The sequence below is a fragment of the Lygodium microphyllum genome, chromosome 7 (genome assembly GCF_053477565.2).
Source record: "Lygodium microphyllum isolate KBCC chromosome 7, Lygodium_microphyllum_v1.1.10, whole genome shotgun sequence".
In the NCBI taxonomy this organism is placed as follows: domain Eukaryota; kingdom Viridiplantae; phylum Streptophyta; class Polypodiopsida; order Schizaeales; family Lygodiaceae; genus Lygodium; species Lygodium microphyllum.
In genome coordinates, this window is record NC_141141.1 from 36,688,843 (window position 1) to 36,705,491 (window position 16,649).

A 16,649-nucleotide genomic window follows, 5' to 3' on the forward strand; every position below is an offset into this window, starting at 1 on the left:
GTTTATGCCAGATATCAATATCTGCAACTACACCGGTCCCATGTGCAAACATTGCTGCACTCAATTCAGACATGTCTGCATCCAACGTAAACATTCTGCCCTTCTTCTTTCCTTTTGCTATCAAGCGACCTTCATTTTTCATATCCTCAACAAAGCATCCATGAGGATTAAATCTGACCTGCAAGCCCTGCTCAACCATTTGACCGACAGAAACCAGATTCTTGGTGATATTTGGGACATGAAATACATCGGACAGGTATTTCTTTTTCCCATCCTGCATAGACAAAGGAAATTTTCCAATCTGCACAATAGGATGTGCAGTATCATCACCAGTCTCCACAAATCCTGGTTTTTCCATTTTCCTTGCATCCTCCATCCATTCTGCATGACCTGTCATGTGGTTTGATGCACCTGAGTCAACATACCATACATCATTGCTTTCTTCTACACTTGTCATAGAATTATTCATGTGCTGCACCATAAACAAATGCTCATTTCTGTCATCACCCTGTCTACTAGAAGATGCATAGTTTCCTTGTTGCAGTTTTCCATTCATGATGTCATTTTGCTTTTTATAGCAGTCTTTAGCCATATGACCCATTTTACCACAGTAGTAGCATTCAACATTACTGTTTGCATTTTGGCCTCTTTGCCATCCACCACGACCTCTTTGGCTCCCCCTGCCTCTAGAGTTACCACGTCCTCCTCCATAGGACTGGTTTTCTTTAGTTTGCTGCATATTCTGATTTCTACCACGGCCTCCAAATCGGCCTCCTCTACCTCTGCCTCTACCTCTTCCAGCATTTGAGTAGAAGACAGCTTCTTTTGAAGTTCCTCCTGAAGAAGATGCACCACCATTTCTCTGCTCCTCAGAAATTAGAAGAGCAATCAACTCCTCAAAGTCAGGAAATCTTTCACGAACTGAAATGGATGTCCGAAACTGTGCATAATCCTTTCCTAGACCATTCAAGGTCACAGAAACTAAATCATCATCTTCCACTGGCGACCCAATGGAAGCAAGTGCATCTGCAATCTTCTTCACCTTCATGTGGTAGTCATTGATGCTCATATTTTCTCTCTGCACATTATGCAACTCTTGCTTGAGCTGCATTTTCCTTGCTTGCGTATTTGTGCTATACATTTTTGACAAAGTGTCCCATGCCTCCTTTGGCGTACTTGCATCTTGAATATGCACAAGCATAGAGTCTGAAATGCTGATAGACAGCCAGTACATAACTTTCCTGGTTCTCTCATGTCATGCTTTAAATGCCTGAATTTGCTGTTGATTGGGAACATCAGGAAGAACTGGTTCTTCTTCATTTTCTGCAACAAATTCCCAATATCCTTTTCCCATGAGGAAGTTCGTCATTCTAAACTTCCATGCTTGGAAGTTGTTCTTATCAAGCTTTTCAGTGACAATCTGTGAAAGAGAATCAGACGCCATTACAGAACACTGCAAAAAATTCTGTCACTGCAAAAAACACAGCTTCACCCTCACAAGGGAAAATCTGCAAAACTGGCGAAAGTGGTATTTGACCACACAGTCACTTCCTAGTGACGATTTTGCATCAACAGGCAACAGGGATGATTCTGTAACTCCCAATGTCTCTGCGCACAAGCATACGATGCAATTTCTACAGTAGCTTTTCACCAACCTGTAGAACAGTGGCTGCACAGCATAAAACTGGGCCTTTTCCTGAGTGCGTGCAGAAAACTTCCGCCTCCAAAACAGGCCTCAAAATGGCCTCAAATAAAAAAAACAAGGTCGCCAAGGGCTATAGCCCTTTCCCGCAGCATATACTGCCCTCTTGCTTCACCGCGAAGGGCGTCTCAACCTGAGACAATGCACTCCTGCACTTTCCAGTTGTGCTACCTGCAGAGATCTACTCCCAAAACAGAAAATGAAAGCAACACTGCTCCTCTTACCAGAACACCGCGAGCTTGGCTTGCTTTCTTGAGCTCCTTACCACGAACAAGGCTCTGATACCATGTCAAGATTGCGGGAGAGAAGGAAGGAGTCTCACTTGAAGCTTTCTTGCTTGCACAATGGGGGAATACACACAAGGGTGGAGGCTGAAAACAGTTTTCCTCTTCTTAGTTGTGTAAGCCAAAAGAACTCACTTACAAAGAAATAGAAGAACCCTATATATGGGTCTCAAACCAAACTCAACTAACTAAGGTGGCATAGTAACTGAGCCACGAACTAGAGTAGATAAGGATAGCTATCATGTAGCTATTATTCATGGGCGGTGTACCAACCACGTCTGCAACTGACAAGTCGGTGACATAAATACACAACAGTCACCCTAGCGTATCACGAGTGGAGCTCGAAATCTCAACAATTTCCACCCTCTTTTTTGACTTGAACACTAGTATAGACAACTACACAATGTGTAAACTCATGATGTGAGCCACCATTCTCCCATCTTTTTATATGGCTCTACTAGAGGATACGAATGATAGCAGATTCACTAGATGTAGCTATCCATTTTGTCCACAACCCCTCTAAATGTATGCATGAATCTAAAGGGCTACATGCAATGTAAGAACTTTCTTAGCAAGTCCCCCAACCTCTTCCTCCCACAATCGTAAACATGAGGACTAGTTCTGCTCGTACCTTTAAAAAAAAATAGAGAAAAAGAGTAGAGAAAGGAAAAGAAAATCAAAAGAGAAAACGAGCAATACACCTCGCTTTTGATGAGCACTACAATCACTGCACTTAGGGGTCCTCAAGTTAGGTGCATCTAGTGGCCCCGGTCAGCTAGTTCCGTGCCTAACCCCCTAGTCCCTTTTGTTCCCCCACTTCATGCACTTAGGACACATCAAGGGCAAGATACACTTAGGGAGGTCACACTCACCTATGGTTATACATGTCTCCCTAAGCTACACCCACTACATCTCTCTTATGCATGAACTGGGTCCTTAAGTGTGGGACAACACCCCAGGCTTGCGACCCAACTCCTAATTCCAGTGGCATGAACACAATGCACTGCATGGTAAGGTAGACACATCCCCTAGGTAGTGCACTTCTTTTCCCTTTTAGGTGAATCCGACACCTCGCAACCAACCAACTTTGGAGGCCCCATCACCCTCTCAATCTACTCTTGGCTCGACAACCTCCAATACTTGGAAATGTTTTTTCTCATGTCCAATCCCCGCAAGGCCCCATCATCAACCCACATGGAAACCCTTCAACTACCTGAGTCCTCATCAGCAAAACAATTGTCCATAAGTGCCATGGGACTGGCACTTGACTAGGAGGGGGCAATGTTAACCTTAGTGGAAGAAGGCATAGAAAAGAGAAGCAAAAGAAAATTCAAAGAAATTCAAAAATATGAAAAAATGCGGCTTGACGGAAGAAATAAGAGGAGAAAATGCCAGAAGCATAAGGGCAATCTTAAAAGTTCAAGGCAAATGCAAAAGGGAAAATTCACATTTTAAAATTCAAAAGCGCCCTTAAATTTTGGTAAATGAGCATTGGGCTCGCTCCTGTGCAATCTGTAACATATAGACGTACATCGGTGAAATGACAATGTAAATAAAAGGGAATAGGAAAAGAGAACCTAGGCAAGATAAGCCGATCATGTAAAAAAGGGGGACGGGTGCCCAAAAGGGGAATATATAAAAGCCGAAACTTGAATAGAGAAGCTCATTCTTAGTGTATGGAAAATAGAAGCTTTCCTCTTCTTCTTCTTGTTCTTACTTGTGCTTGAAAAAGTAAGCGAGGAAGAGTAAGGGAGTAAGTGTGTGAGGGTGAGGAATTATGGTGGAGAAGCTCTCCATCTTCTCCTCTTTCTTCCCTTCTTCTTCTCATCTCTTGTCTCACACGGCTATGGAGCATGGAGCTTGAAGGTAGAGGATTGAGGTTGCTTGAGCTTGTATCTTGGATCATGAAGCTAGTAGAAGGTTTGAGAGAGAAGGGCACTCGATTGGGCATGGAGGTAACCTCACTACACTCATAGGGTAGAGGGTGTGCATCGCTATGTGAGAGGTAGCCATTAGCATTCGACTCAAAATGAAGTGTTTGCCAATTCTCAATGAAGAGTCCAAGTTCAAAGGTGCTCTTATGTCCAATAAAGAGAGGCTTTTGTATACTTTGTGCTTGATAGTCATTGCTATCCAATGCACTTCTATCATGGTGTTAGAAGTCTCACCTTCCTCATGGACATGTAATAACTTGTAAATGAACTCCCCCTTATATGTTGAGTTTTGTCTTTTGATTTGATGTTCTACTCATGTTGTTTGGGCTTCCAGAAACAAATAACATTTAGTAGTAGTCCAAGCTAATTATGATCACCACTTCTATTGGTTTTCATCTCTTGAGCTATATTAACTATGGTGTTTTGGGTGTCTCATGTTGGTTATGAATTATATCTCACAATATTAATGGGCTTAGGTAGTTTAATGATGAAGAAGACCAATATTGCTCATGTATTGAATTAAAGCATATTATGGCACACATTTAAGGGGCTTTAGCAACTCCTTCTCTACCAACCCATCCTTTCTTTACTCCATGCAATGTTGTAAGTTAGCACAGAGAATATGGATGATCAACTTCAAGTCAGAGCTCACAAGGAAACTTGAACTTTAAGGTTTTGTGCTTTTCTACCTCAAATGTCTCAATTGACTTCTAATGAACACCTGAATGTTCTTGAACCTCCTCAATTTCTATTTCTATTTTGTACAATTTGCATAAATGACCATCAACATACTAGTTAATCAATCATTTTCTCCCATGTCATTGGTACAATTTTGTATGCTCCATCTCTCACCCTACAAATAATGGTTTGTTGGATGTTGCATGAGGAAAGCCCCATACAATAGGCTAGTGGCAAGACATGCATTGTGAATAGGATTTAATTTTGATCAATCCTCTTTAAGTGAGTTTACTTAACACATTGTCCACATTCCTCGCACCATTTGAATAAAAAACAATTAAGACCTATTGCAAAATTGGGTTATATCCAAAACAGATCCAACAACATACTTTACACTACAACCATAAACATAACATTCCAAGTGAGTTGGTGTATAATAGACTCCAATTGAGTTTTATTTTGATGGTAGTGTCTTGGTTGATGCATGCGTTTGTAACGATTTTCAATAGTTAGATGACCACAAATTAGCCTTTGATAAGCATAATAGTAATTCCGCCCAATGAAAGATTTGATTTACACTAATCCAAGGGAGCAAATAGACAATGTGTAAGCCCTATAATAATGCTAGTAGATTTAGAGAAATCAATTATCTTTAGTATATGTGCAATGTAGTGTTAAGCAAGATCGAGGTTGATGATTAATCTTCTAAGTTGCATCCAAGTTAATATATGGTCCTTGAACTGCTGGTTTTTTGTCATAATGACTATCATATAGATAATGCAATTGATTTCTAGTATCCCAAACCATTTGCAATACCAAGCTTCAAAGAGTATTCTAATGTGGCAAAACCCAAAAGGCCTTGTGTAGAGGTCTCCCTATATCGAGCACCTACTTTAGCAAGCCCTTTTGCCACTTTCCTCACAAGCAAAATGTTTTGTTATACGATATTCAATTATGCACCAAATACTCTTCTCCACCCCATGTAAACAAAACTTAGGTATCACTTCATTTTCTGCACCATCTCCATCCGATGGAAACAAGCTTAGGTAGTGGTGATGCACGCCCTAGTCATGAATCATGAGGGAGAGGTTTAACGTTAATCGACATGTAATGAAATGAACTGATGGAACGTGGACAGGTCACGGAGTGAGAAGGGGGAGAAAAAAGGAGAATTAGGGATCGTTGACTTAAGGTTAATGGTTGACTTATGGGGGACCGGTTAACGAAAGTAGAACGATTAAAGGTTACGCGTATTTTTGAACGAGGGGAGGCACTCGCCAGCAGGCTAGAAAAGCCATGGTCTCTAATGGTGCTTCTCTTTACGACGACGAAGAAGAAGAAGAAGAACTGCAACATTGAACGGAGGAGCAGGTAGAAGACATCGAAGAAGAAGAAGAAGAAGAAGAAGAAGAAGGCGACTTAGGCAAGGAGAGACACGGGAGGAGAAAAAGAAGAAGAAGCGGCCCTCTGTCACCCTAGGTTCTTGCCGTTTCTCCCCCTCCCCCCCTTCTATCCCTTTTTGGCGTGGCGCACTCCTCATCCCCAGCCACGATCCATAGCTTCCCCTCCACTCCGTCATCCTCATGGCGTTTTGAATATCCCCTTGCCTTAAATCCCTAGCGCGGGGCGCACAGCTATGGCGGATCAAGATGCTAACGCTTGGCCCAAACTGGCCACTTTCAGTCCCGCAGTCTCTGCCTTGGCCACTGACCACGTCAATGGCGGACTTAGTGCCCTTCGTTTGTCGCAGGAGGGCTCTGCATTTGCCAGGTCAGGCCCACCACTGGAAGACAGTGCTCCGTCGAGCATCACCCAGCAGAAGGTTGCAGCAGCCAAGCAATATATTGAAAATCACTACCGCACACAAATGAAGAGTTTGCAGGAAAGGAAGGAAAGGTGCTGCCATTCTCTAACATGTTGTGTTGTGTGAGATGTCTTTGTATAGTTAGTTTGTGTTTATTCAATCAAGATTTCTATGTTAATAGTCTTTTGGTTCTGGAGCCCTTAATATAAATGGGGGATGAACCTTGATATTCATGGCATCCACTACGATGAGGTCCTATGATAATTATCAGATGGTTTACTTATATCACCTTCCTTTTTGATACCACAAGGATGTGGCTTGATGCTTTTGAAGGATTCGATGAAAAAGGCCTCCATCCATGCTAAGCTATAGGACTTGGTTTCTACCATTCGTAATGACCCCCTCTGAGGTGCACAATTATGATCACAATAAAACATAGAATGTCTTATCTGTATCAAGAACTTTGGTAGATGATGAAAATGTAAACTTAGGATGTACTAATTTTTGTACTGCATAGGAATGCAGCTCCCAAAACTTCTGCCACACTGATCTACTAATGCTCATGCTAGGCAACAATTACATGTGAGAAACATAACAGGAAGCTCAGTTAACTTTGAACAAACACACGATTTGCTACAATTGGATACTCAGATGGATTGGAACTGGAGCCTCCAATTGGATGCCCTTCGATCTACATCATGACAAAATGTTTAGTGTCCTTTTCAAAGTCAGACTGAATCAAAACCCTCGATTGACACATTGTGGTGCAATGGGTAGTAGCCTTTCCAAATGCAGTCTATGTGAAGCCCTTGGTTGATCGATGCTCTTCCCTCTTTGTATCATGGCAACTGTATGCTGAAGTGCCTTGTGTATCATGGCAAATGTATGCTGAGGTGCCTCAAAGGTTTATTCCATCTATCATACTTCTAATCTCAGCAATGAAGAGAGTAGGGAGGTTACACCTGTTATATTTTACTATACATGGAAGCTGCAGTGAAATGCATCAGATGTTATGGTGGAATATGCTCGCTGGCCATTTTAAGTGGCATTTTCAAGCATTTGAATTACAAGATATCCTGAAGCCAAGGTATTCTTCTGTAGGAAACTCAACAACGGCTTGAAAGAGACTATGGAATCAATAACAACACCTATACAAATGGGTGAATATGCTGAAGGAAGAGTGTTCCTACTCAGAGGAAAATATGTTGAGAGGTCTCTCCGTGGGTGCTACTTGGAGCAGGAGGACGCTTGGGTGCCAGGGGAGGCTCTGGTCATAAATACCTTGTCTCTGTATCCTGCACAAGAACTCCTTGTGTCACCTTGTCATTTTGGGTGATTGATTGTTTTGTATTGACTTTCACAGTTCAACGCTCAGGGAAATAAGATGCACATGATCGCATTGATATCTTGTTAGCAAAAGGAGGCTATAAGACCTCATGAATCAATAAGCCCTGTTTGAGAACCAATCTATCATCCAGCCCGTAGAGAATCTATCTACTGAGGCTGGCACCGGAAACTCCTCGTGCTGCTGCAAGGATGCTACTTATAAATTCAAAAAATCGAATTTGCAATTTGTTAGCGTCTGGTCATTTATTGCTTGTGAGTCTCCATCTGAGTCAAATGAGGATATTTGGAGCTCTAATATTGTGTTTGTCTGTCATTTAATGTGTCTTAAGACAGTTTAGGTGGAGCTTGTACCAATGCACACATAAACATGAGAAACCAAGAATGAACGAGCAATGGGCACCAGAAGATGAAACATGAGATTTATAGTACAATACCAATAGAGGACCTGCATAATGATGATGAGCAGCAGTGCTTCTAGAGACTTCCTCTCTCCAAGGATGCAAGAGAATGCGATAGTTGAGATTGGAATGAGGCATATATAGAAGCCTCAAGACGAGACATGGGACAAGCAAGTAAACTCTAAGCCTTTGGGATGAACATGAGACAACTAAAGAAATCCTAATCCTTATCTTCCAAAAAATGGGTCTGTGGTAGTCGTGAAGTCCATGTGTTCAACACAAGGACCTTGTCATCATCATCAACTACATCTTTAACATATTTGGCTAGCAATCTTAATAAATTGTGAGCTTTGTCAGGTTCTTGGATTACTAAAGCATTGTCAGAAATTAATTTTGCATGGAATATCCTTGTGATGGTCTACTAAACCATTGACCATGAGATGATCCTCTCTTCCAATCTTGTATTATTGAGACGTATATGAATACTTGCTTGTGTATTCTCAAAGAGAAAAAAGAAAAAAGCCATTAATGTGGCATTCTTAGTAGCACATGATAACATATATTCAACATATTGAAACCCCATGCACATTTGGAGTGCATCCATGGTTAAAAAAGCTTTTCAAGCTACATGTGACTTCCATCAAATTGCTAATGCATTGTTAGACATGAATGTGCGAGGATTTATGTGCGAGTGTTTTCTTTTAATAAAACGGACACACATGATACACTTTGAAGACCCATAAAGGGGTTAGCGGGGAGAGGCAAGTGAATTTGTACATAGGGCATGATACGTGATGTTGAGCAAGTAAACTTAAAGGCCTCAATTAACACAAAATTTTCATGCATTTTGGCCTAATTTAACTCCATGAGCAGTCCCAAAATGAATCATGTATTCAAAAACAAGGATGATTGCTGCACTATTGCTATCATTTCACATCAGCCATGACATCAAAGCTGCCACTGCTGCATTTTGGAGCCAAGGATTGCTGTGTAGCAAGGCATCCTTTGTCGATCATCATTTGGTATAAGTTGAGACATTTCGGTGCTCGAAGTATTGTGTTTTGCTCCCTTGGCCTTTGTCTACATTGTCATACTTCCATAAGAAAAGAGTTGTTGTTGGATAATCTTTGCTCCTTGAGCCTCCCCATTGCATTTCATTTGCCAATATTCATTCATTGTTTTGTGTTTTTGAGCTCATTCACTACTAGTGTTTGTTGTACACAAAGTATTATCTCCATTGCAAACCCTACTGTTTCTTCACATGGTATTAGAGTAGAGTGCTAGAGCTAAAGATTCTTATTCTTTGTGTTGAGCACAAGGCCTTGTGGGTAGTGATGAGGCATTTGATATCTTAGGTTTCTACATTCGATTCTGTTGCGACACTTGGGAGAGAGCTCTAACTTCAGCTCCCATCCCACATCCTCCCATTCAAGTTTACGTTGGTGCTATGGCTGTTCTCCCCTTGAGCTACAGCACTAACCGATATGAAGGCTTGAAGTTCTGTGTGAAATTTGAGCAAATAGTTGTGGGGATTGATATATTTAAATACCTATTTATGGATTTGACACTCAAATCCAAAACTCCTCCCCGAGTTTCCAAAATTGGTTGAAGCTCCTAAAGTTTGTTTTTTGCTGTTCCTATTTCCCCTATTTTTGAAACTCCCGTGTACTGTGTTGTGATTAGGTTGTGCAACCCAGTTGTTGGGCAAGGCAGACATCTTTAAAATTGGGCATACATTCCTTGGGTACAGTGGCTATTTCTTGGTCTAGTCGGCACCTTAATTGTTGTCGGACCTTCATTCGCAAGTCAGTCCCTTTGTAGGCAGCAAGTTGGCTAGTATGCTGATAGCCTTAGTAGCTTTCTCCCTCATTATTGTTACACTTATCATGTTCCTCCGTTGTTGTGGTGTATGTGCTCCCTTATCACATCGACACTTTTTACTTGGAGAAGGGATTTTTCCTTGTGTGGACATCCACCTTGGTGTGTGGTAGTATAGGGAGATGACATAATCATCACAAATATTGGAGGTCTGAGCCTTGTTCTGAACAGGAACCCTTTCTTGACCGATTGCATCGATTGGAGCAGCCAACTTCTCCTCCCTCTCTTCATGTTTTGCATAGGGCCCATCCTTTTGGTCCTAGGATGCCTATGATGGCACCTTTTGTTCAGGTTTTTGTTCATCCTTCTCTACACAAAGAAGACCGATCAGATGGATCAAACTACTCCCTTTGGTTTTGCAAAGTGGACGCCTTTGATCTTTGGGCTTTTGTCACTACTCATATTCCTCGGCTTGTGGAGGATCTCGTTATTAGCTCATCTATGGATTGTGTAGTGATTTGGGAGAGGCCCAATTCTCAAGCTGGGTCTTCTCTCTTTATGAGTCTTCAGGACTATCCTTCTTTATGTGTGCAGGTTTAAGACGACGACAAAAGTGTGGACACTGGACAAAGCTTTCTTCTCTCTATCATTTGAGGATATTTGCTGACCATATCACATTGGATAAGAAACTTCGCATGCTCTTTGTTGATGACTCTTCTTCCATGAAGGATCATATCAACAAAATGGAGGATATTAGGGATGAGCGTCCATCCTTTGGATGAAAATATCTTTCGAGGGATATGGCCTTGGTCCTTCTTATCCAGTTGCCATCTTCTAAGTATGGTGTTTTCTACATTGGTCTTCTAGCATCGAGAGTATGTGAGACTCTTCTTTGGAGGAGTCAACCCTACTTGTCTTGGAGTATGACGAGTGTCTCAAAGAGATAGGAGCTAGTGGATCTGGCTCTACTCAAGCTTTTATTATAGGTATAGGAGGGGGAAACAAGAAAGGGAATAAGAATGTAAATATCTCCAAGAAATAGGATGACAAGAAGGATGCGAAGTAGTCTAAGCCCAAGTGCCCACACTATGGAAAGGGCGCTCATCTTGAGGAGTATTGATAGAAGTATCCCCATGTGAAGCCACAAGTTGTTTCAAAGGACTTGAAGGCTACCCCTTGTCAAAATATGCAATGGTGCAGAGAGAGTAGGGTTTGTGGGAAAAACACAGCGTGGTACGGCAAACATTAAGAGAGAAGAAAAACTTAGAACACAAGGATACAGTGATGATACATTGAATCATGCTTCGAGAAGAAAAGTTGATATAGCGGAGCCGGAGCTCAAAAGATAATTGCACTATCCTATTTGAATCAAGCGGTAGCACCTGTGGGAATTTGCACAGTGAAGGGAGTAAAATGCAGTCCTTTGGGTAGTGGGCTATCGAAGTAATCACTAGAAGGTGAAGGATAGTTGTCAAGGGAGCAAATTACAATTCTTTGATGCTCTTGGAGATGAGGAAGATGATCACCAATTGTCGAGGGAGCAAAGTGCATTCCTCAAATGCCAAGAAGTGGCCTCGGTAGCAAAATGCAAATCCTAGAGTGTGTACGAGCTGTCAAACGCAGGGAGAGATCAGCCTATATGCTGACGATTGATGCCAAGGATGGTCGCCAGGGTGGTAGAAGCTTTGTTGACAGTCAAATGTAGAAAAGTAATGATGCCTTGAGGAAGAGGAGCCGACACCAAGGTGTAGCTGCTGTCACTAGGGTCAAGATTGTTGATGCTAGGTTGTAGGAGGAGACGCAAGACAGGGAGGCCTCCAGACAACAAAACGCAAATCCAGAGAGAGCCTTGGTGGAAGAAGCTGATGCCAATGCTAGAGAAGATGACACCAAGTTGGGAGAGCTCCAAAACGCAAGATTTTAGTGATGGAACAGGGCGCCTGAAGGAGAAGGAGAAGGTTGACCACGAACTATGATGTCCTAGTAGGGGTATGGGCAGCAGTGGAGTGGAGAGAGAAGACAAATCAATCAGCTAATCCTTCAGGGGTACTGAAAGATATGGGCTGCTAAGGCTGTCCATGTGCCACATGTCCAATAGCAACTACTGAGGGATCAAAGTGCAGTCTTCAAATGCCAAGAATTGGCCTATATAGCAAAAAGCAAATCCAGAGTGTGTCAGAGCTGTCAAACACAAGGAGAGATCAGCCCAAATGTTGATGGCAACTGATGCCAAGGATGGTCGCCAAGGTGGTAGAAGCCTCAGAGGTAGTCAAATGCAAAAAAGTGATGATGCATGGAGGAAGAGGAGCTGATGCCAGGATGTAGGTGTTGTTGCTAGGGTCAAGATTGTTGACGTGGGGCTGTAGGAGGAGACGTTAGATAGGGAGAAGGCCTCCAAACAGTAAAACACAAATCCAGAGAGAGCCTTGGTGGAAGAAGTTGATGCCAATGCTAGAGAAGATTATGCCATGCTAGGAGAGCTCCAAAATGCGAGATTTGAGTGATGGAATAGGGGGCCTAAAGGAGAAGGGGAAGGGTGACCATGAATTGCGATGTCATCCAATAGGGGTATGGGCAGCAATGGAGTGGAGAGAGGAGTGTTGGAGTGACGGAAGAAGAGGGGTGAAGAATGATTGAAGTGGTAGTGGTGAATGAATGAAGTGATAGCCTATTTATAGGCATGAGCTATTTAGGGTGGCGCATCACTGTGTGGGCGCCCATTGAAAAAGTGACCAAAATGTGGACACTAGCTCTTTTTGGGGCTATTAGTGGGGCACCCTAAATGAAGTGTGTAAATTGAAGAAGTGGTTTCTCAATACACCCATTGCTATTGAGTCTGTTTTTCTGCATCTATTTGTGGTGGAAGATATTGTTTTTGCTTCCTCCATTGAGGAAATGCCATGGCTCATTAATAGTGGGGTCACTTTCCATATGACTTATCGCTAAGATTAGCTTGAGGATCATCATTCTAGAGGGGGTTCGGTCACCATTGGTGACAACTCTTCCTTGCCCATTCGTGGAGTGGGGGACCATTCCTTTTGGTTGATTGTTAGGCCTCAATGGCCAAAGTCCTTTATGTTTTACATTTGGGCTTCAACCTTCGTTTGATGCAGCTAGGGACTTGTGTGATTTTACCTAGGATACTGTGATTGTTAAGGACTCTTCTACAGGTTCTATCCTTTGGATAGATACTTAGGAGGACGAACTTTATAAGTTCATTGCCCTTGTCGTGTAGACTTTTCATGAGCTTGGGGTTCTTTGGCATGCCCATTATGGCACCTCAACTCCAATGTCATATGCAAGGCTCAAAAGAAGTTAGTGGAGGGTCTCCTTGATTTTCCTCCTATTCACACCTTTTGCCCTAATTGCTTGTGGAGCAAGCAACATAAACAGCCTCATCCATAGGTTGCTTCTAGGAGGCCTACCACCCCGCTAGAGTTGGTCCACATTGACTTATGTGGACCTATGGCACAACCTCTTTTGGGAAGGCCAAGTATTTGATTCTGATTATTGATGATTTCAGCAAATATATGTGGCGGTACTTCTTGGAGTACAAGAGTAAGGTGTACTCCAACTTCTATGAGTGGAAGGTGGTTGTTGAAACACAAACGTCTTTCAAGGTTTGAGGTGTATGAGCTGACCATGATGGTGAGATTTGCTCTAACATTTTTTCTAACTTTTGCAAGGATCATGACATTCAGGTGAACTATTTCCATTTGAGCTCACCATCAAAGAATGTTGTGGTGGAGTGCGCAAATCCTACCATGCTTGAGATGGCCCGAGCAATGTTGGAGTATTAGAGTTTACCTTGCTCCCTTTGAGGGAGGTGGTTGCTACAGTTGGGCATATCCACCACGTCTTTGACTTCCACATTTCAAGATGCAATTGTTAGTAGATTATTTAGTTCATGGTTGAGTATGTACATATGGTACAGTAGGTTGGGCATGGAGATATTTTAGGCATTTTATTTGTCAGTATTTATTGGGTTTTGGCATTATTTGCAGCTAGTTGGCTAGCATTTAATGCTGGCTGACCAATCATATTTTTGGCTTTTATTTGGCCTATATATTCTTAGGCTCCCTCCTCCACATTTATTCATCACCTAACAGTTCTTGGAGAGAGGGAGCACGTGCCAGTGCCTCCATAGCCGGTGAGTCACATTGCTTTTGTGCTGTCTCATGTCTTGGTATATGGATTCCATTTCTCGAGCATACATCTGAGTTCTCATTTGTATTGTATTCTTTCTTTCCCTTTCTCTTTTGTCTTGTGTTTCAGCAGTTTATTACAACTTATATTTACGCTTACATTGCTACACCACTTTTGACATGGTATCAGATTTCAGGATTTGTGTTCTTGCTGATTTTGGGATTGTTTTCACCCTTGCTGATCAGGTGGCTGTTGCTCCAACAAGGTGACCTGTTTTACCTGCGTTTTTTGTTGATGTCAGCATCCGTACAGTCTACGTTTTGGCTTTGCATCTCCTCTTGGTTGGGCGCTTGCATTAGCAGGCCGTTTTTGTTGTTTTTAACAGTTTTTGACTAATTTCTTGACTTTTTATAGCAGCTTTTGTCTTATTTTGATCAGATTTTGGGTTATATTGTATGTGAACTCTTGCTTTTTGCAGTCTGTGCTCATGTTTTGGATGTGTTCCGTCTCCAAATACCTTCTTTTCTTTCCTTCTTTTCTAAATCATGTATAGATGGCTCCTCCATGCACATCCATTGATGACAAGCTCCATGGACTTGATTATTACACGTGGAGTGTGGTAATGAAAGCCTGGTTTATCTAGAAGCGGTTACGGTACGTGGTCGGTGGAGCTATTGCACGTCCTCAACAGCCTTCTCTTGTTCCATGTGATTTTGATGAAGACAACCATGAGGAGGTAGTGCTTACATGGGGTTCAGATGCTGCTCGGCCTTACTTCGGTGTATTTCCAAAGAAGTCCTACCAGCGGTCACCTCTTGCAGGACAGCTTCAGACGTATTGTCAAAGTTGCAGTTGATGTACGAGGCTCCTTCCACCCTGAGGGCCGTTACTCTCTATGGCTAGCTCTAGCAATTGAAGTTTGAACCCAAAGATATGATCCAATCCTTCCTACTTTGAGTTACCCAAATCCAGGATCAGCTTCGCACTATGCAGTTTGCCCTATCAGAGGTATATCTTGTTGTGGTACAGTACTCTACAAGCTTCCTCCAGAGTTTGATGGAGTGGCGAATGCTTTACGGGCACAGACATCCACGACTCCTATTAGTTTTCTTCATATGTCCTCGATGCTACTTGAGCATGAAGCAACTTTGTGACTACAGGGGCGGCTTTTGTCACATTATGGAGGTTCAGGTGAGGTTCTTGTAGCTTTAGAGAGGTGTTTGAAGATGAAGAAGTCGAAGGCCTAGTGCTACCATTGTGGCAAGAAGGGCCACTTGCAGAAGGACTACAAGAGTTAGCGGCTTCTAGGAAGAAAAAGGAGTAGAAGATGATGCGGGATGCGGACTCCTCCGACGGGTCATCTTTTGCCTTAGATTCCGATTCCGATCCTTCAGCCAAGGCGAAGTCCAAGGCATGGAAGGGACCCTCTTCTTTGGATTGTGGGAAGGGCTTGGTGGCCCTTTCCTCAGCTGCTTTCTAGTGGTGGTGATGAGGTCATCCCTCATGACTCTCTAGTGCTAGAGACGGAGCAATGCAAAGAAGAACTTGGAGAGGTGCTCGGGAAATAGAATCCATATTTCAAACATGAGATAGTTGTGTACAACAGTGAGTCATTGGTTGGGTGGGCTTTGGCATTGGCTCCCTCTCTCCAACAAGACCTTGTAGTGGAATTTGCAAGTGGTGAATAATTGAACAGTGGAGGAGCTTGAATATATAGCACAAAATAGTGCCACAAGTGTGATTAGGCTGGCCAGCAATAAGTGCCAAAATAATCACAGAAATGGCCGATAAAAAATGCTAGATGGCACATAAAAAATGTCAGATGCCCAGTCCACATGCCTAGTCCACTGGACTGACTCATGAGCTGACATAAGCACATAGAGGTGCATTATCATTATGTCAAAGACATGCTCCATGTAGGGGAGATTGACTTGGCCTATGTCCATACGCAGGACAATTTCGCAGATCTATTTACTAAAGCTCTTTCAAGAGAAGAGAAAAGTTTGAGGTCTTTTGCAAGACTTTAGGCTTACTACCATTTTGGGATTGATCTGCCACTCCTTGTATACATTTCGTCATTCACTCTTAGGGGATCTTGTTACATTTATCATGTTCTGTGTTGGTGTGACTGTTCCCTCATCTAGGGGTGCTTTTTACCTTCTAGCTAGAGAAGGATTTTTTCCCCATGAACACCCACCTTGGGTATGGTACTATAGTACCTTAGGGATTGCATCTTCTTTCAGTCATTCTCTTGTGTTGGATGCAACATTCTAGTACTCTCTTTACTTGCTGTTCTCTGTTCACTTTGAGTGTGAGAGTGTGCACGTGTGGCTGAGCTTTGGCCAATCCAACAGATCCAACAATTATTGCAATCACCGTATCCTCTACTCCCTGCTGTCATGATCCCTGCCCAGCCACCAGCCATGATCATCTTCTCTCCTCTCTTTTCAGCCTGATGATCTCTCCTGCCTTGCAGTCTGGCATCCTCACTGATGTGGTAGTGACCACATGTGCAGGGGCTGTTGTATTTAGCCATCT

The 16,649-nt window shown here is 42.6% G+C and overlaps 1 protein-coding gene across 2 annotated transcripts in view; it reads left to right on the forward strand.

Moving 5' to 3' along the window:
- The first annotated feature begins 5,849 nt into the window (after positions 1-5,849).
- The window catches only part of LOC148033346 (uncharacterized), an 84,557-nt gene continuing 73,757 nt past the window's right edge, over positions 5,850-16,649 (forward strand). The window contains exon 1 of one of the 2 annotated variants that reach the window (XM_087681258.1): positions 5,850-6,494. In XM_087681258.1, the coding sequence (XP_087537384.1) occupies positions 6,235-6,494 (260 nt within the window). In that variant the 5' untranslated portion in view covers positions 5,850-6,234. The remainder of the gene's footprint in view (positions 6,495-16,649) is intronic. The other variant, XM_087681257.1, reaches the window with a different exon arrangement.